General features: G+C 55.0%; 1 protein-coding gene across 11 annotated transcripts in view; it reads left to right on the top strand.

Annotated features, from left to right (window-relative positions):
- The window catches only part of LOC102110019 (ankyrin repeat and fibronectin type-III domain-containing protein 1-like), a 245,663-nt gene extending 230,967 nt beyond the window's left edge, over positions 1–14,696 (top strand). For all 11 annotated transcript variants that reach the window (XM_088064291.1, XM_088064296.1, XM_088064292.1 and 8 more), the window contains 16 exons: positions 152–346; positions 603–716; positions 1,272–1,369; positions 2,811–2,901; positions 4,691–4,798; positions 4,998–5,097; positions 5,622–5,754; positions 6,498–6,617; positions 6,968–7,183; positions 7,479–7,645; positions 8,028–8,178; positions 8,873–9,041; positions 9,303–9,469; positions 10,352–10,562; positions 10,802–11,472; positions 13,516–14,696. In XM_088064291.1, the coding sequence (XP_087920417.1) occupies positions 152–346; positions 603–716; positions 1,272–1,369; positions 2,811–2,901; positions 4,691–4,798; positions 4,998–5,097; positions 5,622–5,754; positions 6,498–6,617; positions 6,968–7,183; positions 7,479–7,645; positions 8,028–8,178; positions 8,873–9,041; positions 9,303–9,469; positions 10,352–10,562; positions 10,802–11,472; positions 13,516–13,803 (2,999 nt within the window). In that variant the 3' untranslated portion in view covers positions 13,804–14,696. The remainder of the gene's footprint in view (positions 1–151; positions 347–602; positions 717–1,271; positions 1,370–2,810; positions 2,902–4,690; positions 4,799–4,997; positions 5,098–5,621; positions 5,755–6,497; positions 6,618–6,967; positions 7,184–7,478; positions 7,646–8,027; positions 8,179–8,872; positions 9,042–9,302; positions 9,470–10,351; positions 10,563–10,801; positions 11,473–13,515) is intronic.
- Positions 14,697–23,640: the final 8,944 nt, after the last annotated feature.

Here is a 23,640-nt window from a genome sequence, read left to right as displayed (position 1 = left end):
CTGTGCGCTCAAGTGTACGCCAGGAGCAGGACACAGAGGGGAGGATGGGGTGTCAGGGTGGGGATTCATTGCCAGCAGAGGCAGAGCTTGCCCTAACCACCTTCTTCTCCCTCTCGTCCTGGGCTCTGTGGCCATGGCCACCCTCCCACAGTTGTGAGCCTGGAAAGCCGCTCGCTGCACCTGTCCACGCTGGTGCGGGAAGCGGAGCAGCGTGTCAACGAGCTGATGGCACAGGTGGTGAACGAGGCGCCCAACGCTGACTGCTCTGAGAAGGAGAAGCAGCTCAAGGCCTGGGAGTGGCGATTCCGGCTTTACAAGCGCATGAAGGCAGGGTTTGAGCATGCCCGTGAGTGACCACAGGAGGGCTGGGGGTTGGGGGGCTGTCCTGGCTTCGGGGGAAGGAGTGGGGCTATGCATGGCACCAGCACCCATCAGAGGGTCCCTGCAACCTGTGGCCAGGACTTGCAGTATGGCTGCATGGAGGGGAGAACGTGTTCCATCAGGGAATACGTCCCTGGGGCCGGGGAGAGGCCCAAGACAGACACAGGAAAGTTCAGAGTGACCATCCTCACTGTAGCAGTCCCTGTACCCTCTGTCCCCAGGAGTGCCAGATGCCCCCAGCAGCGTCCACCTCTCTGTGGCCAGCAGCTCCTCATTGCAGGTGACCTTCTGGGAGCCCCTGAGTGTCAACTCTGCCGTTGTCACCAAGTACAAAGGTAAGGACCAGGATTCCTGCACAGGGCAGGGTCACACAGCCACAGCAGGTACCTCGCACCCCATGTCAACACAACAAAGCCATGGGCAATGCTGCCAAGCCCCAGTCAGGCCACTTTTATGCTGGAGCGCAGAAGAAGCCAGGACAGCCTGACCATCACCCAAATGCTCTGAGCTAGACCAAACATCATCCTGCACCAAGGCAAAACTTGTAGGCTGCCCCCTCATCCTGCACACTGGGAAAACTTTGTTGTCATGCACCCTTCACCCACTTAAACCAGGTATTTTTGGCTTCTGTAAGAATTTCTTCCATCCCCCACTTCTGAGCCACCAATTAAAGATGCTGACACCATCTTATGTGGCTTGGTGAGGACAGCAGCTCCCTATGACCTTCCCCCTACTATGAATTGCCTTTTCCTCTGCCTTCACTCTGCTGCCTCCATCTCCTGTGCATTTTCAGTCCCCCTGCAGCTGCTGTCTGTGACATGCAGCCCCAGCCCTGGTGGCCTGTCCCCACTCCAGGGCCTCATGGCACGTTGGGGTCTGTCTCCTTGCAGTGGAGTGGAGCTGTTCCCCCACCTTCTCGCCATTGCTGGGAGAAGCTGTGATTGACAAGCTGAAGGACCTGCACTTCACCATTCAGGGGCTGGTGTCGGTGAGTGCCGGGGGTGACCACAGCGGGCAGTGATCAGCAGGGAGAACCCACAGCTGAGAGAAGCCACAGGCCATAGTGCAACCCATGGGGAAGGAATCAGGCACTGGCACAGGCTGCCCACAGCAGTGGCAGGGTCATCATCCCTGGAAATGTTCAAAAGACATGTATTTGGTACTTGGGGACATGGTTTAGTGGTGGCCTTGGCAGTGGTTGGACTCAATGATCTTAGACGCCTTTTCCAACCTTAATGATTCTTTGTTTCTGTGAACATTCTGAGCAGGAACAATAGGATTGTGCCATGCTGCGTGCCATGGGCACAGCTTGGGCAGAGCCAAGTGTGGGGCTGGGAGAGGCATCTGCTTGTCCCCACACGGCCACAGCCTCTGACAGTGGGGAACCTCCCTGACAGGGTGCCTGGGGACTCTGCAGTGACAGGCAGAATGGGCCCATTCACCCAATGCCTGATTTATCTTCTGGCTCCCACCACACTCCTGTGTCCACCCAGGCTTTTCCTGAGCAATAAATCAATGGCTAATTCCTCTGCCACCTGCACAGTCCAACCCCTTGCCCCAGCCCCGATGTCACCGAGAGGGGAGACCAGCCCCATCTCAGTCTTCGGGAGCTCAGCAAGGTCATGGCTGGTGGGACTGTGGCTCCTGCTGTTTTATCTTCCTGAGAAGCACAAGAGCCATGCCTGGGCCAGCACTGGGGACACGGGGACCGTGGTGGGATGGAGCTCTGGATGGCAACATGGGCAGATGCTGGGATACATGGGGTCACCCTTACCAGGGGCAGGCAGGCAGGGAGCACTGACTGAAGGAGCAGAGAGCACCCTCGGGGAGGTGAGAGCGGCTTGGGCACAGCATCAGTGCCGAGCCCGGGAGCACTGTCAGGGCAGGAGCTGCCCCCAGTGTGGCAGGAGGGGCTGGAGCAGAGCCCAGAGCAGCATCGCTGCAAGGAGCTGCTTCAAGCCCATCAATCATACTCTCAGAGCTGCTTCACAGGCTCCTGTCGCCTTCATGAGTGCCTGGAGGCCTGGCAACATCTGGCAGCTTCACTGGGCTTTAATCAGAGGCTTTAATCACTGTCACTGTGCTTCAAGCCCTTGACAGTACTGGGCCAGCTCCCAGTCTCCAGGGACTCCAGCACCCCAGTCCACAGCACTGAGTCTTTCAGGCTGGAGACTCTCTGGTGAGGGGCATTTGCAATGTCCAGTCTTTCCTCTGCATTCCCCAGACACACCCAGCAGGGCCACAGGGATCCTCTAGTGTCTCATAACAAGGACTTTGTACAGGAGGGGAGCTAAGAGCCAGTGACCTGAGCTGTGGGCTCCCAGTGCATCTCGTGGTGTCCTGGAGCAGTGGGCTGGGGGGAATCCTCCTTGCCTCACCTGCCAAGCCGGGAGAGGCGGGGTGTGCTGAGTGTGCTGCTCTCCTTGCAGGGCACAGCGTACCACATCCGTGTGTCTGCCTACAACATGAAGGGCTGGGGTCCCCCGCAAGCCTCCATGCCCCCCTTTGCCATCCCTTCCAGTGAGTACCCTTGGGAACACTCCCACGGGAGCCAGCACAGGGTGGGTGGGGGACAGGGCAGCTCCCTGTGCCATCCAGGGGTTCCTCTCACTGCTGGGATGGTCACTTGCACTGGGAGCGAGCGGACCCAGGGGCAGAGGCAGAATTTGGAGTCTCAGGCCAGGCAGGGAGGCTGTGCCTGGGGTTCTGGGATGCTGCCCCCAGCCAACAGGTGCTTTGCTAAATACTGATTTTTCAGCCTTGAATTATCCTTACTGCCTGGGAAAGGCTGAGCCGTTTCAGGCCAGCTGGATCAGCTCATCCCACAGAGGAAGCTAGGAGGTGGCTAAGAGCCAGGATTCAGAGTGGTCCTGGGTGGCAGTGGCCTCCCACTCTGTGCCACCACATGGTCTCTCCCATCCAGCCCAGACCCAAGGACCTGCATTTCCTGACATGGAGCTGGGATGGGGGTCATGAGCCCCAGCAGAGGCCAGCTCTGGGTTGTCAGCACTCTCCTCCCCATGCTGGCCCTAGGAAGAGCGTCAGGAAGCAGCCACTCAGTGTCACACAAGGAACCCCAGGGTGCTGCATGGAGAAGGGCCAGGAGGACTGAGCTGGAAGGAGCAGCCCAAAGGGTGAAGTTTAGGATGGAGGGGGCTCCAGAATGACCTCTGCCACTTGTCACCGGTCCCAAAATAGGTGCCTGTGTGGTGTCCCATGGGATTGGTGCTGTGAATGAGTAAGGAGCAGCCCCATGGGAGGCTGAGCTTGTCCCAAGGATCAGCCATGGAAGCACATCTTGTACCACCATGCTGCAGGCACCCAGGGAGCAGGGCTGCTGCTCCTGGGGGCAGCGAAGGCACTGGGAACAGGTGGAGGTGAACACTGATGGGTCAGAGATGTGCAGCAGCATGCACAGTTCTGGCTGCAGATCCATAGAGCACTGAAATCACAAAAAAATACATTTGCATGTCTAGGAATGAACATAGCAAGGGCACAGCAGTCCACTACCCTGGCTTTATCTTGTCCTTGTCATGTTTGCACCCACTTAAAAGCTCATTTGCCATCTCACACAGGTCACGTTCCCTGTGACCAAGATTCAGGTGGCATCAATTGAGTGTGGCTGAAGTGAATCAGACAGGAGTGAGGTTTATTTATTTTTATTGCCAGTAATATTTCTTCCTTCAGTAGAGATCCCTTCCTGGCCCAGCAGAATATAGTCAGGCACCTCCCTGGGTGTTTTTAAAGCTACTAAAAATAGCAGCAAGTTCCAGCCAAAGTTAACAGAACTGAACTTTCCATGGAAAACAGCAGCGGGCAGGACACAGGGGGTGTTTAAAGCAATTAATATAAAGTTGAGGGAGAAGAGCCGGCAGGTCCCCAGCCCTGCTCATGGTCCTGCTGCCGTCCCAGCGGGTGGAGCTGGTGGGAGTTTATTTATGTGTTTGTCGAGGTAAGCCCAGCTCCCAGCGCTCATCTGGAGTAACTGGGGAAGACCTGGAGGAAGAGACTGGAAAGAATTTTCTTTTTTAAAGCCAGTGAAGTGCAGCAGCAACAGACAGAACCTTGTTCCTTCCCTCTGGTGTGTCCCTGCTTCGCTGTGGGGAGGCCAGTGGCCATGGGTTGCTGTGCAGAGCTGGCTGTTCCTGGGAAGAGTGGCACAAAGCTGGGGATCTCCCAGCACATCCAGAGGTGCCCAGCACCCACAGCTGCTGCCGTGCTGTGGCATGGGGGGACACCCAGAGGATGTGGGAGGAGAGGACCCCTTTTTCCCCAGGCCAAGAGGTGTGATGTTGGTCTGTCTCCACAGACTGGCGGGAGTATGATGGCCGGGCGCCACGGCGGAGGGGACAGGCTGAAGCTCTGGACCATCTGCTGGGCCAGGTGAAGACCGTCCACCAGCACTGCATTTGCCATGGTGAGCCCACAGCACAGTGCTCCAGGGAGGCTGGAGGGGGACAGCTGAGTCCTCCAGGGTTGTGGTGTGATCCACAGAGCTGGGGTGGTGCAGGAATAGGTCTGTGCCATGGATGAGCAGAGCAGGGAGACAGACAACCAATGGGTTGGCATCAGCTCTTCATCTCCTGCTGCAGCATCCTCTGCTCTCTGCTCCACAGAGCCCTGCAAGAACCAGCCCCAGAGCAGAAAGCATTCGGTCTCCAAGAGCCTCAAGCACCTCTTCCACCCTGGCAGCAAGTTTCTCAAGACACTGAAGCGGTGAGAGGCTGGTGCATGGGGTTGGTGAGATCCCCTTTCCCAGCAGGGCCACAGAGCTGCCCATCCTGAGAGCTGTGCCTGCACACTGGGGGCTGGGGGTGCTCAGAGCAGGGTCTGCACCGGGAGCGAGCTGCTGGTGTCAGTGGAGATGAATCCCATGGTCCAGAGATCAAAGGTTCTCTTGGTGTCTCCATTTGGACTGGCCAAGCTGTGCTGGTGTCCAGATCCCTGCACCACCTCTGAGGGTCACTTGGCACCCAACCTTGTTCAGACACAGTGTCCCCTGCAGAGTCTGGCCCATCTTTTTCCCATGTGCTGCAGGGCCATGGGCCATAGTATCTGCTGGGACATGTTGGGTTCCTGTTCCTGCTCCAGTACCAGCCACGAGCCTCTTCTGCCACAGGCTGTTGGAGAGAAGTGGAGACCTGGGGCAGAGCATCTCCTCTTCCCTCAAGAAAGAGACCCTTTGGGAGATGGAGCTGGGAGCTGGGGGTGGCACTGAAGTCTGTCTTCCCCCCATGCAGGGGCCTGTACCTGACAGCCATCTTCTACAAGGATGACAACATCCTGGTGACGCACGAAGACCAGATCCCCGTGGTGGAGATCGATGACACCTACTCCTGCCTACTCATGCAGGATTTCCTCTGGCTCACCAAGGTGGATGGTTGAGGGACCCTGTGCTTGGGCAGAGTGCCAGGAGTGCCAGGATGACACAGGCAGGCATCAGGCAACACCGCTGCCCCTCCAGCCCAAACACTGGGGCTTGGCAGTACAGGCAGCCCATAGACTTGCTGCTTGCTGGGGTTCAGCATGGACCAGGAAACTTCCAGGGAATGGCATTTCATTCCAACCCCTGGAAGCCCAAAGATGGATGACAGACCAGTACCACACTGGGCAGGCTGTGTGCCAGGGTGGGTGGGCACTGCCTCTCCACAGGGATGTCAGTGGCTGTTGAGCTGCTTCCTCTCAGCATCCTTCCATGGCACCTCTGCCTCTGCTGTAGGATGCACAGGGAGCTGCTGTCAGCTCCTCCAATGTCAGCAGACTTTGGGAAAGGGCATGTGGGCACCTCAGGGCCAAAATAATTTGCTGGGTGGTCCTTATCTACTGATGGAGAGTGCTTTCTTCTCCCTCCCCACCCTGGCCAACTTGTATTCAAACTTAAGGCATCAGTCCTAGATAAAGATGGATGTCTGAGTGAACACAGCTCAGGGCTGCCCTCGAGTACAGAGTCTGGAGTTATCTCAGTGCCTGTGGCACAGGGATTTATTAGCATCCCTGCTCAGAGGTGCTGCATGCCCAAGAACATTCCTAACCCAACTCAGAGAGGCAAACAATTTCCCCAAAACCCCCTAGTGTGACCCAGCTGCAACAGCAGTGACACTCTATGGTGTGTGCAGGTTTCATGTATGTGGGATGAGATCCTGTGGCTGCGGCAGTGTGTCACCGTGTCCCAGTCCTCCTGCTCCTGCATCCTGCAGACTCGCTTCAAGATGCTGCTCGCCATCTCGCAGATGCAGGTGAGGGTCAGCCTGGGTGGGGAACAGACACTTCAAGTGGGACCCTGGGGGCTGAGCTCCCTCGGGAACAGCGTGCAAAGGTACCACAGTCAGGATAAACTCAGGATCTGCTGGCCTTGACTGTGTGCCATTCACTCATCCTCCCTGGCAGGACTCTGGCCGTGGGACAGTGAGGTGCCAGGTGTCATGGCAGTCTCGTGCAGAGGGGCTGGGGACCATCAGGGTGCTTTTCTGGGCAGACTGGTTCTGGACAGGCAGCTGCAGGCACATCCCAGCTGCCCAGACCCACTGTGCCTCTGGGTTGTCCCCTAACCCTCTGCTTTCTCCTGCCTTCCCACCCTGTCACACAGGGGCTGCTGGGCATCCAGGACCTGGGGCAGGTCTTCTTTGAGCCCATCAAAGACAAACAGGGCAACATCCTTATCGTCACCCTGAAGGAGGTGAAGACCAACCAGACCTTCGAGAGCGTCCGCTGGGTCCCCATCTGCAAGCTGCAGAGCAGCCGCAAGTCCGTGTCCTCCCCAGAGGAGCCCACGGCTCTGGACACACTGCTCATCTCCGTCCAGGTGCGTGTTGGGGCTCCTGGGGCAAGGACTGCAGTGGGCTCCCCTGGGAAACACCAGTGCCCCCTGCTCCTCCTCGGCCTGGAAAGGTCACAGCAGAGGGGGAGCAGAGCCCAGCCAGCCTCCAAAAATCCCGTTGTTTCAAGGGGAGGCATCAAGTTGGTGCCAGATTCACCCTGGCAGGACCAGGCTGTCTTCCTATGCCACTCCCCTTCTCCAGCTGGACTGGCTGTGCTACAGCATCAGCACAACCCCCACTGTGAGCACTTGCTCAGTCCAGCATTGCCTTTGTTCCCAGGACAAGCTGGCTTATCACCAGCGGAGCAGCCATGCCCTCTCCCCAGGCCTCTACCTGGGCTACTTGAAGCTGTGCAGTGCCGTGGATCAGATCCGAGTGCTGGTGCCAGAGCAGCTCCCCAATATCCTGTGCCACGTCAAGATTCGCTCCAACCCCAACATCTCCAGGTGGGATTTGCAGGGCTGCTCAGACAGGGCAGCCAGGCTGTTCTGTCCCACCCCGGCTAACAGCATCCATCACTTCCTGCTTCAGCAGCAGCATAATATTTCCTCTTACCTCTGCCATGCAGTGCTCTCAGGCACAGGGTGGGATTGTTAGGGTGTCCTGTGTGGGGTCAGGGCTGAACCTGACAATCCTTGTGGGTTCCATCCAGCTCAGCATATTCTGTGATTCTGATTCAGCTTAGGGCAAACCAAGTTCCCTCTCTACCTCCACCTCTCCCACATCTCTGGGGAGGAGCAGCCAAGCAAACACAGCTCTCAGAGAAATTATGTCCACATCCACCCCAACTGCTCCCTCTTTCACCTGTCTATCTCTGGCCTTCTGCAGGGAGGAGTGGGAGTGGCTGCAGAAGATGGCCAGCGTGGAGGAGCCTGTTCCCACAGAGCCAGAGGCTGACAGGTCCCAGAACCCCTTGTTTCAGGAGCTCCAAGTGGCCATCAAGGAGCTGATGACCCTGGTGAACATCCCGTTGCAAGAGGTAGAGGCAGGAGCCAAGGTCTGGGGCAGAGGGAGGGGACGGGGCTGTGAGCACCCAGATTTTAGTTCTGTGCAAACAGAAGGTGAGTGGTGAGTCTGCCTGCCCAGGGACAGTGTCCACAGGAGCTGTTTGTCCTTCCCACACTGTACCCCCAAAGAAACAGTGGCAAATCTATGTTTGTCACTGCTGCCAGTGGTTTGGTCCTGGGCAGCCAGAGACCAGCCCAGCTCTGCCTCTCCAAAGCAGGCTGGTCCCTGGCCAGTGCTGGGCTGGAGCTGCAGCCCCTGGGACCAGACTGCATGGGGAGAAACCGTCCTCCACCATACCATGCCAAGTATCTGCTGGGAAGCAACCCAGCAGCCCCAATGATAGGCATGTGCTTCTGGCTGGGCAGCTGGGAGGGCACCTCCCTGCACACCACTGAGCCATTGCTGATGGCATGTTTTTGACACCCTGCCATGGTGACTTTGACCAGAAGTTTTGAGACTTTTATGAAAAATTAGAGAAGAAATGATGAGATTATGCAGATCATGCCAGAAGCAAGGAGTCTCTGGTTGTGTGCTGAAACTGCAGCTTCCCCTGGCTGCTGGTGGTCCCTGAGGACTACTCAGGGACACCTCCTCTGTGCATGGGGACTGAGCAGAGGCCCTACCAGGTGATGTGTGCAGCTGTTACCTGTGCTGTCTTCTTGCAGGCCAAAGACTTCCGTCTGTACAGCCAAGAGGTGCTGGACTTTGGGGATCAGGTCTCCTTCCTGCTGCTGCTGCCTCCATCAGACGATGTCTGCACTGCTCCAGGCCAGAACAATCCTTATACCCCTCGCTCTGGCTTCCTCACACTGCCACTGCAGATCTTCGAGCTGGGTAAGGAGAGGGAATGCCAAAACCCAACCCTGCTTGTCCTCTTGTCCTCTGAGGCCTCCTGAGAGCTGGGATGGGCAGTGGGGTGGCTAGAGTTTCCTCACTCCCTGGGGAGGAGGGATGGAGAGGTGTACTGAGCCCTGTCCAGGTGGACTAATGGACAGTGTTGCCTCCTCATCTTGAGTGACAGGGAGGAGCCTGCAGGGCATCCACAGCATGGGACCTCATGTCTTTCATCCCCCTCTCTCTTGTTTCCTCTCCCAGTCCACTTCTTCACGTATGACCGGGATTTCATCACGCAGTACTGCCAGGTGTCTGCCCTGCTGGAGCTGGAGTCGCTCCTCTCCCAGCAGAGCCTCAGGGAGGCTTTCTCTGATGCTGAGCTCTCCACTGCCAAGCAGAGGCACCAGCAGGTTCAGGACTACATCCAGGTATGGGGTGAGAGCCAGGCTCTACATTGCCCCTGACCTGCCAGGATTCAGGCAGCAGCATCTGCACCAAGGCTGTTCCTAGGTTTTGGTGGCTCTGGGGGTTTCTGTGATGTGGCTGATGGGCAGCAGAAGGCTGGTTTTTCATAGATTCATGGAATGGTTTGGGTTGGAGCAGACATTAAACCTCATCCACTTCTACCTTCCACTATCCCCGGTTCCTCCAAGCCCCATCCAGCCTGGCCTTGGATACTTCCAGGGATCCAGGGGCAGCCACAGCTTCTCTGGGCACCCTGTGCCAGGGCCTGCCCACCCTCCCAGGGAACAATTCCTTCCCAGTATCCCATCTATCCCTGCCCTGGCAGGGATATCCCTTCCCTCTGGCAGTGGGAAGCCATTCACCCTTGTCCTGTCCATCCAGACCCTTGTCCCATCCCTCCCTACCCTTTTCCCAAGTCCCTCTTCATCTCTCCTGGAGCCTCTTTAGGCACTGGAAGGGCCTCTGAGGTCTCCCTGGAGCCTTCTCTTCTCCAGGCTGCAGTTGCTTTATCGAGCATCTTCTTATTGCAATGATTATATTAAAAATCCTAAGGAGAGACCCAAAGGTTTCTGCAGTACACATGCCCTCCTTGCTAGAAAAGGGCCTGCAAGTGCATTTTGGGATGGACATGCAAAAGAGCATCCCACACTGTCCCTGTCCCCAGCACTCCTGCTGAACCAGCATCCTCCTCCTACCTGAGAACACTTTCTTTGCATTTCCTGGCCCAGAGGTTCCCCCAAAGCTCCGGGGAGAGGTGTGTGTACAGACTCCGTGTTTTGCCACGGGACTTTCTCGTTGCTGTCGTTTGCTGTGTGAAAGGGCTCCTCCATTTCCTCTGTTGGCAGCAAATGGAGGAGATCTGGCGAGAGATGCGCTGGATCATGGATGTCCTGCAGCACGCCCGCTACAAGCAGCCCTCCTGTGGGGTCTCTCTCAGCGGCTTCCTCAGCGAGGCTGGGGGGCCAGTGAAGGAGCAAACCCGATCCTCCTTGTCCCACCTTGACTACCTTCCGTCCCCAGTGCCCTCACCGGAGACCAGCCGCAAGCTCAACTCTGGTAAGGACCCAGCTGTGCCAAGCTCCTGCCTGGTGGGCCCAGGGGCTGCCCGTGCTCAGGGGGTCGGGGTGGCTGTGCCCGAGGTGCCAGCAGGGCTGAGCCAGGAGCACGGGCAGGGCAGTCAGTCTCAGCCGGGGCAGTGACACGGGGATAACCTCAGAGCCTTCCTTGGATTCCTCCTCAACGGGGGTTGTCCGCACTCAGGCTGAGCTCCTCTTTGCTTCCCTCACCCTTCGCAGACTCGCACGGGCTGTCGGATGAGGAAGGCTCCTCGGAGGTGTTCCTGGCCACCGACAGTGACTACGACTCCAGCCGGGCGCAGAGCCCGAAGGAGCTCGACCTGGTGTACTCCTCCTCGGGGCCCGAGAGCTGCGGCCGGAGGGGGGCCCGCAGCCTGCGGGACAGTGCCCCGGACGTCCTGCAGAGCCACGAGCTCAAGACCTCACCCCCAGTGCCGCCACCGTCCGAGGAGCCCCGGCCACCGGCCAAGCTCTATGACAGCGACTTTGTCCTGCCCAGCCGGCAGATCGAGCTGCTGCGCATCACGGAGAAGCGACAGGCGTACTGCGTTCGGACCAGCAGCCTGGACTTCCCCAAGCCCCACTGCCCCGCCCCGAGAAAGTCCTGCCCCGGCTCCGTGGACAGCTCCCCGGCAGAGAGCAGGACCGCGGGCCACTGCAGCCAGCTCAGGCTGGGGACTGCCTCGACACCCAGCCCCGAGCGCCGCCGGGGCGGACAGGGCTCGGAGCCCGTCTGCCGGACGCGCTCGGATGAGTGGACTCAGAACTCGCCAGAGCAGCAGCCAGAGCAGCCCGGGGGCTTGGCCGACCGAGGGAAGAAGCCGGGCTCTGTCACCTTGAGGGTCTGCCCTCAGTATGAAACGGGACTCTCCAAAGAAACCAGTGTCAAGGTACCAGAGCCTGTAACAGGTGGCGGAGCGGCTCTGCCGTGCCTGGAGGGACAGGGCAGGCAGGATGGGGACAGAGACAGCAGGGCTCAAGTGCCCTGTACCTGGCACTGCCCTCCCCATCCTCCACTGTCCCAGGGGTGAGGTCCCCTGGACACCCACAGATCTCCTGCCCTGACTCCCTCTGTCCCTGCTGTAGTGATGAGGCTCCTGGTAGGACAGGGTGTCTTTGTAGGAGCAATGGCTGCTGCTGCATAAGGAGTGAGCCAGGGCCACACATAGTGAATTCTGGGGACAAGGCAGTGGGGCTGAAGTTCAGCTCTTCATCTGTGGTTCAGCAGGTGACAGCAGGTTGGTGCTACCCAGTATGGGCAGGCAGAGCAAAGGACACATTGCCACATCCTTGCCACATCCCAGTGTTCAAACACATCATCCTTCTGGGCCAAAATTCAGCCGTCACCCCTGCCCTGGCCATGCTCCTCCCACAGCCTCCCCTTCCCAGGTGTGTGGTGTCTGCTCCAGCCTTCCCCATTAGGGAAGGGAGAGCAGCAGCCTTTTGTCTCCAGCCTGTGGAGGTACCTCCAGTGGCAGAACTCACTCCAGTTCCAGCTGGGGCAGCAGGCAAAGCTCCTTCCATGCTCCTTCAGACTATGCTGGAGCAGTTGTGTGACCTGACTTCTCTCCATGAGGGCTTTGTTGCCAAGAGCTGACCCCCCAGCTCTGATCACTCACACCTGCTCCAGGTGGGATCCCCTGGGATCCCCCAGGATGCACATCTTGGGCAGATCCCCCTCTGGCTTTGTGGCCTCCTTTGGTCCCAGCCATAGACATCCTTCCCCTGTTAAAATTTCCCTTCCGAGACACTCCTGGTGCCCAGGACTGAGGATGATGGAGCAGAAAATCATTAAATCATGGACTGGTTTGGGTTGAAAGTGACCCTAAAGGAATGGCAGAGGAAGAACAGAGCCAACAAGCTGGTTGGTTTATTACTGGGCAGGTTTGATAGCCAGTGTCTCTGCACCCAGCCAGGACATCCTAGCAGAGACAACTCTGCGTCACCAGATTATTTTCCATTTGAGGAATGCCCATAGGTTTCTATGGAGCTGAAGTGCAGCCCTCGGGTTCTTGGCAGGCTGCCCATGTGGCTTTTGAAGTTGCAAAGCTCTGGACACGCCTGCATGAAAGCGTTTTATGTTCTCCTGGAAGCAAGGCGAGTTCAAAGGCACGCCTCCTCGGCTGTGTAAATCAGCTGAGACCTGCAGTGGCTGTTCAGGGATGGCAGCGCTCACGTGGGGCCAGGGCTGGGACCACCCTGCTGGGGCAGCACTCCTGGCGCTCCACAAGCCCCACACATGTGCCAAAGGAAACGTTGCCTTGCCTAGGCGAGGATGGATGTCCTGCCTTTGGGCCTTTGAGGCCAAGCAGCGGCTCCCAGCATTAGCAGCCAGGGCCCTGATGAGCTCATTTTCTTGACAGGATTTGGGATTCACAGGGCTGTCCCCAGAGGAGCAGAGGGCAAGGGTAGCTGTTGGTGGGAGAACCCCAAACTTGTGCATGGGATGAAATTTAGCATCATGTGCCAAAGAGGTTTCAGTTGTAGTTTGGCAGAGCTGTTGTGGTCCAGCTGGTCTGAGGGTCTGGACCCTGCTCACAAGAGGGATTTCACACAGATCCTTCCATGGTACCAGGAGCAGTCTGTCTGGCACTGTCACTCTGCAGCTACAGGTGATGAGATGGTGGGGCAGCCTCAGCAGAGCTGTAGGTGACACATGCAAGGGTTGAGTGGCAAGGGCTTGGAGAGAGGAGTGGAGGCAGGAGAGCAGTCCATGAGTTTGGGCCCTGGCATGCTGGGGCACCCCTTGGGCATTCCCTGGACATAGTGTGCCCGTGGCTCTGTGCCAGGCTGCTTCCACCTGCTCTCTGGCATCACTGGGGCAGCTGTTCCTCCACCCTCACCGTTCCTCCATGCTGTGTGCTGCCTCCAGCCCCTGTTCTCCTCATCCCTCCCCCTTACCATCCATCTCTCCCGCCTCTCTCTCTCCACAGCTGCACATCACCAGCCAGACGCCTGCCAGGGAGGTGGTCAAGTTGGTGGTGCTGGAGATGAACGACATCTCACGGGATGTGCTGGGCGGCTCGGCCGCCGTCTTCTACGGCGAGGAGCAGCTGGAGCACTTCGGACTGGTGTTCGCTGCTGACGAGAGCGAGCGGTGGCTCCCCGATGACTTCTTACTTCTGTCCCTCCACACCAGCCAGCCCGAGGGGCGGTTCTACGTCCGCATCAAGGAGACGTCTCCTCTGGTGCTCCAGTACGGGCCAGCGACCACCGTATGAGAGGAGAGCCGACGGGACGGAGCGGAGACCTCGGCTTCCAGAGAGCAGACAGCTCGTCTCTGATGCTTCCTTCTTCCACAGACACCCTCTCATCAGGCGTCCGCGGGGTGGAATGGGATCATACTGGGTTGTGTGTTATTTGTTTGTGCTATTTTTTAAATTTTTTTTTTTTTTACCAAAGAGACATCAAGACTCAGTTTTTCTGACTGGAGAAGAGGAGGGTGGAGTCCAGAGACCTCAGAGCTCAGGAGGAATCTCTGCAGGAATGGAATTTTTGAAAGTAAACATCTTCAAGGAGAAAGAGGGGGGGAGAGAGAGAGGAAAAATATTACAAGAAGAAGCAGCAATACTTTTTTTTTCCCCTTTCGTATTTTTCTGAAAAACCTTGTTTGGGATTCACTGAAGGCAAAGCCACAGAGGATTGCTGAGGAGGGCTGTGATGTCAGTGAGGAGAGGGCAGGAGCCACAAGGACAACCCTTGGAGGGGTTTTTCCTATCTGCCCTCCTTTCACTGCACCTGGAGAAATGATTCTTGAACACAGTTCTTGAAGCAAAATTATATTAGTATTTTTATTCTGAAAAAGTCAATAATCATTGTGCCAGAGCCACTGGAGTTGGGTAAAGGTGAAGACCCTTTGACTTGTGTCCAAGACTAAAGGAACCCATGCAGCCAGCCCCCTGCACTCGCAGACATGTCAATACCACACTAGAAATTTGCTATAGGGCATCCTCTGCAACCCCCTGGGATTCCCTGTCCCCCTGGGTGCTGTTTTGTTCTGGTGATTGTGCTTCTCTAGTACGTCCTACAGCATGACATTTTGTTAGCCACTAGGTCTCCTGTTAACAAGGTTACTTTTCTGATCTCCTGTGGTCCATAGTAAAGACAACTGCTGCTGACCGCATATCACTTGTCCTTCTTGTGGTTTGGTGCGTAGCTTTCCATCATCCATCTCCCAAACCAGCCCTGATTCCAAGGGCTGGGCTCCTCTTTCCCAGGAGTGTTTAGTGGCATGTTTTCCACACTGTGCAGCCTTACATTAACACACAAATCACATGTGTGGGAGCAAAGTACAAGTCAAAAATGCTCTTCTGGGATTCATTGCTCTGTAAGGCAGCAAGATAAGCTTGGGCATGCCAAGGCATCACTTCCATGGGGTGGTGAAACCCCAGAGCTGTAGGGCTGGATGCCTAGGTCTGGTCCTGCAGCCTCCATTGGAGGAGCAAGGATTACGTGAGAGCTCACAGCTGTGTCACAGCTGGCACAAACACTGCGAGCAAGGTGCCAGTCTAGCACCCCTTGGCAAGGCAAAGCTCCCAATTCTGATTCCCCTGTAGCAGGGCAGTACCTCACTGCCCTTCCCTTGGCACGGAGGGATCAGGGCTGGCCAGCAGCCCACTGTCGCTGGGTGCCAGGGTGCAGGAGGGGCTCTCTGGGCAGCCACATGGCTCGACTGTCACTCCGCAGAGGTTCCTCATTCCTCATCTTGCGACAAGCAGTGTGGCACGGGCAGGAATATAAATCCCAGCACAAACCCTTCCTGCCCCACGTCAGAGCCACTGTGGAGGGGAGGATCCTGTGCCAGCCCCTCAGCTGGTGCAAATCAACCAACACCGCATTGACGTCAGCGCAGGCATCGCCATGGGATGTGGAGGCGAGCGACAAAGGAACTTTTTAAAAGGCACTTCTCCCATCTTGTCTCTCCTTTGCTTGTCTTCTGCCTCAAGTTAAAACCAATCCCACTCTCCCAGGTCAAGGAAGAAGTGAGTTGATGAGTGCAGAGGTTCCCATGATGTTTGTCATTGTTGGGCATCCACAGGCACTGGATGTACCAAAAAGGCAGGGACTGCAGGGTGGTCCTCCCTTTACATGTGTCACCTACTGACACTCAGAGCCTGAGGCAAGGCAGAGGGAAGGCACAACTGGTGGAAAACTAAGTGACTTTTTGGAAGTCACATGGTGAATTCAGTGTTAGATCAGGGCTGTGTACAGAAAGCTACATCTGTGTTCCTGATGCTCTTCAGTATGGAGCTGTGCACCTCCTGATGCCCTTTCATTTGACCCCAGAAGGGAAAAAGGCCTCCCCTTTCCTTAAGAATTTGTTCTCCCTTCCTAGAAGCCCTGTTCCATCAAGAGAGACACAGCCATGACCCAAAGCCAGGCGCTGGTCTTTGGGGTGGGCCTGGAACAATGTCTGCAGCCAGAGCTGGGGCCCTCTGCAGATGGGAGCTGCTTGCCTACACCTCTGTGCAGAGCTCTGCTCCTGGAAGGGTCTTGCTGGCTGTGCAAAGCTTTTCTACAGGAGCTGCTCTGGCCACACAGCAGCTTGGATCACTTGGCTGCAGGGAGCAGTACGGGACCTCCTCTCCTTGCCTGGGCGAGGAAGAGGGAAGGAGCAGGGGCCTGGGTAGGAGCAGAGTTGGATGCAAAGTTGGAAGAGCAGGAGTTGCACAGCTGTTTTGTGCGAAGTCCCACAACTAGGGACACAGGGATGTGTGATGTCCTAATGCAACACATATTCCTCATAGAATGACACGAGATTTGGGGTTGGGAGGGACCTCTGGAGGTCATACAGTCCAATCCCCTGCCAAGGCAGGGTCTCTTGGAGCAGGTAACACAGGAATGTGTCCAGGTGGGTTTCAAATGTCTTGAGAAAGGGGAAACTCCACACCCTCCCTGGGCAGCTGTTCCAGTGCTCTGCCACCCTCCTTGGAAAGAAGTTCTTCGTAATGTTAAGGTGGATCTTCATGTGTTTTTGTTTATGGTCGTTACTCCTCCTTCCACTGAGCTCCACTAGAAAGGGTCTGGCACCATCCTCTTGGCACCGGCCTTGGAGATACTTGTATGGATTGATGGGAGCCCCTCTCAGGCTTTTCTTCTTTACACTGAACAGGCCCAGCCCCCTCAGTCTCTCCTCATAAGGAGGTGCTCATCACCCCTCATCATCTTTGTGGCCTCTACTGCACAACATTCCTTGAAGAATGGCAGTTACAAGACGGTTGTCTCTTTTCATATTTTCCTTCTCTTCCTGGGTGGTTTCATGGGCACATACCAATGTTTTCTTTCTGAACAGGTTGTTGAGCCTTCAGACACTCTTCTTCACAGTCAAGGAATGGGAATAGAAGGCAGCAGGCTCTGTCTGGCAGTTTTTAAGGCTACCACCTCACTGCTGGGGCTATGGGAGCCATGGTGGCTCTTTGAGGTGGTGTAACGAGCTGTTGGGTCAAGGGGCATCCAGGGCACTAAGCCCTGGCAGCACCAGGATTCAGAGTTAGTGCTGTAGGTCTCCTTGCCCTGGTACAGAGGGTTGGTGAAGGGGTTTTCTCCATGGGGACCTGGCACTCACTCTGGCATGTGCAACGTTGCACAGGCAAAGAAGGAGAATCCCCAAAGCACCTGAGTTCAGCCCTGCTGTCTCCTGCCATGGAAGCTGGAAGAGGCATCATGTTGCTTGTAGCATCCCTTTCCTCCAGTATGAGCAAAGCAGGTGAGAATCCTGGGGGGCTGGGACACTGTGCCTGCACAGACCTGTGTCACCAGGCACAAACACCACTGTCCCTGTGGTGTCCCCAGCACTACCAGACATGGGCACTGCCAGTATCCCGGCACACACACACCTGTACCTGCATGTGCACCCCACCTTTGTGCCATGCACCCACCTGAACCCAGGTGAGCACCTTCAGTGCTTGCTAACCCCTCTGCACTGGTATCATAGAATCAGGGACTCAATAAGGATGGAAAATCACTCTAAGATTATGGAGTCCAACCATTAGTCCAGCACTGCCAAAGCCACCATGAACCCATGCTCCCAAGTGCCACATCCACATGGCATTTAAATCTCTCCAAAGGGTGATGACTCCACCACTCCCCCTGGGCACCCTGTGCCAGTGCCTGACCACTCTTTCCATGAGGAAGTTTTTCAAATATCCAACCTGAAACTCCCTTGCTGCAACTTGAGGCCATTTTCTCTTCTCTTGTCCTTTGTTCCCTGGGAGCAGAGCCTGACTCCCCCCTGGCTGCTCCCTCCTGTCAGGGAGTTGTGGAAGTGAGAAGGGCCCCCCTGAGCCTCCTTTTCTCCAGCCCAAGCCCCTTTCCCAGCTCCCTCAGCTGTTCCTGGGGCTCCAGCCCCTTCCCCAGCTCCATTCCCTTCTCTGACCCTGCTCCGGCCCCTTGATGTCCTTCGTGTCATGGGGGGCCCAGAAGTGACCCCAGGACTGGGTTGTGGCCTCACCAGTGGCCCAGTACAGAGACACTGTCAATGCCCAGGTCCCACTGGACACTGGTACCACCCTAATACCCTGCACACACCATCCCTACCTGGGTTCAGTACCAACTCTCCCTGGACAATCCCACATTCTGGAGATGTGTATCCTTAAAAATTCCATCTGAGCTTATCTGGCCAGTGCTTATCTGGGAGGTGGGAAGAAGCAGGGTTTGAAGCAGGGGGATGCATTTCTCAGTGTTCCTTGGAGGCAGCTGACATTCTATTCTTCCAGGTGCTGTGGAGCACCAGGAGATGATGCTTCAGAACAATCCATACTTTTGGAGGGTTTTTGTCTGTTTGTAATCATCATTTCGTTAGTAATGGCATAAAAATGGAGATCAGCCTATTGGTTTTTGCTCCTGGGTGCTGTGATACAAAGTGACCTGTCCAGGTGGGCAAACAGATCTTCTCCCTTCACTTGAAGGTAGGCCCAGGTCCAGAATCATAGCAGGGGAAAACCACAGTACTTCCCTGCAGCTTAATGGGAATATGTGCATTTCCACTGCCAAAGGAGCCAGTGGTACCTCAGGGTATTCTGCTTACATCATATGAATTCATAGAAATAAACCTGAATTGTGACACTGAATTTCCTCCCCAAAATCAGCAGCTTGTTGGCATCCATTCTGAAATATCTGATTTGTTTTTCTCCTGTCCAAAGGGAGTTGCTCAGTTTATCAGACATGAATCCAGGTTTGTGCTTCCCAAAGTTTGCTCTCTGAGTCTGATGTCTGGTTTCTTTTTAGTTTGTCTCAAGGGTTTTTTCCTTTTTCTTTTCTCCTCACCTCTTTTTTTTTTTTTTTTTCTTTTTTTTTTTTGCCTGGCACACTTCTTTCATTAGTTCTGGTTCTAGGGGATGGCTGAGGAGCTGCTGCAATGGCCACAGATGAGATGCTCTGAGCCTGCCCCTTTGAAGGCAGTGAAAACCTTTCTCCCCTAAAACAGGAGGTGAGAACATGAGTAAGACCCTTCCCAGCCATCCAAAACAGCATGGATGTTCCAGGGCTATCCCAGCACAAGTAATTACTAAGTTAATTAGTTCTCTGTCGTCTGTAGGAACTCTGTACCAGCCTGTGTAGTGACACACTCCATGTTTACCTATGGAGTTCATGAATAGTGTTGCTGTTGAAAGGTGATGTGATGGGATTCATGCTGGTGAATCAAGGGGCTGCAAGATGCCCACACTTTCCATCCCCTGCCCAGATGCACACAGAAGATGCAGCTCTGCTGAGCAAAACCCCGTTGGCCTGAGGCTTGTGTCCAGGAGCCTTTGCTCAGGATCCCAGTCTTCCCTGGGAAGCCACACACTGGTCTGCTCTGTCCACTGTGGGCAAAACCACTTCCCATGTGGAACCATGCTGGACAGCATGGATTTTAGAGCAAGATTGCAATTTGCCAACCACAAAGACACTTGGGCTGGAGGAGATGAGAGTCTGGGTAACATTAGCACCATCAGAAAGCTCCAGATGACTTTGGAGTGTCTAGGATTTTTTGGCTTGAGGTTCTCAAACCCACATACTGACCAGAGAGGAAACAGCTCTTTCCATCCCAAGAAAACTTCTGTGACACAGGGAAGTCTTCTGTTCCCAAAGCAACCTGAAAAATGTTGTTAAAACAGGAACTGAGAATACAAAGATACAAATTCATAAAGAAGCAGTAGTGCATTATTTTATTTTTTTTCCTCTTGAAAAGCAAACCGGGATTTTTTTTTAACCAAACTCACTTTCATTGAAAAACCAAAATATAGAAACAAAACACTGACTATCTACAAGTTTATTCTAACTCAAGAATTTTGGAGGATACCTTCTATTGAAACCAAGAATCGTTTATGAACGTTTATACTATGGACCAAATTGAATTTTTTGGTGGGAAGAAAAAAAAAAACCCAATAGATACTGTGTTAAGACAATGTTTTTATATCAGTATTCCCTCAAGCCCCAGCTTAATGCTGTAGATCATAAACTACATGCTCAAAGCTGAGTGTGCACGTTGCCATCTTGGGCTTCAAAGAACATTTGAAGATGCAAATGTGCTTGTCCTGAAGTAGTTTAATTTGATCTGCACATGAAGATAGCAACAAATTATGATTCCGCTCTTCTTTCTTTGATAGTTTTTAAATGGATGGACTGCAGTCCTCAACTTCGCAGACTCCCAGAATGGTTTGAATTGGAAGGAACCTGAAAGATCACCTCCTTCTACCCCCTGCCATGGGCAGGGACACTTTCTACTACCCCAGGCTGCTCCAAGCCCCCAGCCTGGCCTTGGACACTTCCAGGGATCCAGGGGCAGCCACAGCTTCTCTGGGCACCCTGTGCCAGGGCCTGCCCACCCTCCCAGGGAACAATTCCTTCCCAATATCCCATCTATCCCTGCCCTCTGGCAGTGGAAGCCATTCCCTGTGTCCTGTCCCTCCATCCCTTGTCCCAAGTCCCTCTGCAGCTCTCCTGGAGCCCCTTTAGGCCCTGGAAGGGGCTCTGAGGTGTCCCTGGGGCCTTCTCCTCTCCAGGAGCACCCCCAGCTCTCCCAGCCTGGCTCCAGAGCAGAGGGGATCCAGCCCTAATAGCATCTCTGTGGCCTCCTCTGGAGTTGTTCCAGTAGTTCCATGTCCTTCCTATGCCAAGGACCCCAGATCTGGAGGCAGCTCTGTAGGTGGGGTCTCACCTGAGCAGAGCTGAAGATGCAGCCCAGGACACAGCTGACTTTTTAGGCTGAGCACATATCCAGCCTCTCATTCATCAGTTTCTCCACCTTCCACCTGTCTCAGCCCCCGGGACATCCAAGATTGGAACTGGCTGCCCAGCCTGCTGAGGATCACCTCCATCAAGGCAGGAATGGCTGTGTGTGCTGCTCTGGACCCAGCCACATTCTTCCCTCCACCAAAGCCCCGTGGGGAGCCAGCCACAGCCAAACCACAACACAGCACTCTGCAAACAAATGTCACCGCTGCTGCTGGCAGCTGTATGGGACCAGTCCCCGTGTATCTGTATGTAATGTATCTGTGGAACTGGTATCAGGTAGTGTGAGTCCTGGTGTTTTCCCTTAACACAGCCGGTTTCCAACAATGCCTCGACATTGGAAAAGAAATGCACTGGGTGTCAGGTCGTGGAAATCCATCCTGATGAGCACCTGGCATGGAGAAGGAGGCAGAGAAAGGTGAAGTGTCCTGGAAAGGATTAGAGTGTGTGCTGTGGTTTACAGGTGAGTGATGTGGTGGAACAGAGTACTGGGAGGTGTTACAGCCCCATTCTGATATTCCCTACTCCCAGTCCCAGCACTGCTGTTCCTGCTCCTCCATGACCAGCACACTCAGTAAATGATCTGTATTAAGAACAAACCTGGTCTGGTGCCATCCACTGATGCAAAGCTCAGTAGGTCACAGATGGAGGTTTCCGTACAAGAGCATGGCAGACATGAGGTCCATGCTGGATTGTCACTCTCAAAAAAGTTTGCCCTGCAATGTCACCATCCTACTGGAACCAGGTGTCAAAGTCTGCTAAATTTATCTTAAAAGATGTGGGAAATGAACTGCTAATTCTAGATCCATTTATCTGGATCTGTGGGGAGGCCCTGGCACATGGTGCCAAAGAAGCTGTGGCTGCCCCTGGATCCCTGGAAGCGCCCAAGGCTGGATTGGACAAGGCTTGGAGCAACCTGGGATAGGGGGAGGTGTCCCAACCCATGGCAGGGGGGTGGAACAAAATGAGCTTTAAGGTCCCTTCCAAACCCAACCAATCTGTGGTTCCATGATTTTATGGTATCTTTAAGCCCCAAATACCATATTTGTTTAGGCACAGAGCCAAGGGAGGGAGACTATCCCTGAATCTCACTGTTATCCCTGTAAAACATGACTGTGGATCCTACTCCGAGGCTGGCAGACAGCCCCTGGCCATTCCAAATTTATCATCTTGCAGGAGCTGCCTGGTCCTGCCACCCTGGCTGCTGCAAGCACCAAGTGAGAAACCACGGTGAGGTGGTGGTGCCCAGTACACCCTGACCAGGAAGAAGGATGGGAAGAGAGAGGTGAATGGGCTGCCTGCATGGTGGGAGCCAGTGCTGCCAGGTTTCACTAGGGGGTTCAGATTTCTTATGTCTGACAAAGGGGAAGAGCCTCTGGTGAGGTCAGGAGTCTAGGCTGAGCACTCAGCATGGATTATCAGTGCATCCAAGCTCTCAAAGGGATTTCAACCCCAGGTTTCATTGTTTTGACTGAAAATGGAAACATACATTTTTGCCCCAGGCTGAAATACAAATATTTGTACCAAGTGTGGGATTGGTTGGCTCAGAGCCAGCTGGTGCCATTACTGCAGTGCAAGCAGAGATGGAGTCCTGCTAGCAGAAGGCTATGGTCCCTTCTGGTCACCCCTGAGGACACAAGGCTGTTTGTGGCAATGGGGACAGGCAGTTTGTACACTGCTGAGGGCTGGGATTCCTGGATGCCCACAGTTTAAGTAAATTTGAAGGAGAACATAAAATGGAGAGTCTCTGAGAAACACCAGTCTGGACAATTTTGTAGTGGTGTTTCCTTCCAGATGGCTTTCCCAACCTTCCTGCTTTGCTGGGTTAACTGAAGGTCAAGTCTCAACCAAGTCAACTGGACAGTTGCCCTTGGCACTGGTAGGACCAGGGGTTTGGCCTGGGAATGGCTGCCAGGATGGCTTGGGATGGCTTCCAGGCCAGGGGAGGTGATTTACCACTGCACCCAATTCCTCTCTCAGCAAGTGCAGAGGCAGCAGTTCCCCTCCATGGCTTGGGTGCTGTTTTTGGGTCTGGATGGGGATGAGGAGCTGAGTAGTGACACTGACTCCCTCAGCTGGCAGCTATCTCCCACTTGCATGTGGACTAGTACAGGACAAACCAAGCCCTTTTTGATTTGTCGTTGATTCTGGGTGACTTCATGAAGCCAAGCTCTGTTGCACTGTCATGCTCTGGCTGGAAGTGGCTTTGAACGGGTGTTTAATGAAGATGCTAATTGAAAGCACGTGGGGAGGAATTTGAGCTGCTCTGAGCTGTCTTGGAGCTCCTCAGATCCCAGAGCCATCATCCCCTTCAAAACAGAACAGAAGAAGAGTTATTACAAAACAAATCATGTTTGTATAGGCGCTTAAAAAATACTCCTCTCCAGCTCTGTTAAGCTCATGTTACTGGCAGGGCTGAACTGGAGAGACCATGTGGGCCATTGAACGCCTTCAGCAAATTAAACCAGCATCCAAAGGAGAAACAAGACACTGCTGTCCAGATCCTGTCCAGACTGCAGCAAGACACAGCACAACGCCCAGCAGCCACAGGTCCTGCTCTGCTTGGCCAGGGGCCAGGACTGGAAATGTCCATCCCCAGCAGAAGGGGGACTTCTGCCCAGTGGGAGCCCTTGCCTTGCAGTTGAGGACTTCAGGGAGCTGGAGGCTGTTCAGAGCTCAGCCCCACGTGTTCTGGCAGCCATGGCTTGTGCAGACTCCATCCTCTCTGCCTGGGCATGCGCAAAGGAGCTGGAGCTCCATCCTCCTGGACACGCATTTTCTCTCAGCTGATGGTGTGCATCCAGATCTGGCCACAGCTGGAGAAGTCCTCTTCCCAACAGGAC

This window comes from Pseudopodoces humilis, chromosome 18 (assembly GCF_049639895.1).
Source record: "Pseudopodoces humilis isolate 2021_Gansu_Grassland_sample_001 chromosome 18, ASM4963989v1, whole genome shotgun sequence".
NCBI classification, from domain to species: domain Eukaryota; kingdom Metazoa; phylum Chordata; class Aves; order Passeriformes; family Paridae; genus Pseudopodoces; species Pseudopodoces humilis.
The sequence above is the reverse complement of the archived record's forward strand: the minus strand, read 5'-3'. Positions and strand labels throughout refer to the sequence as shown.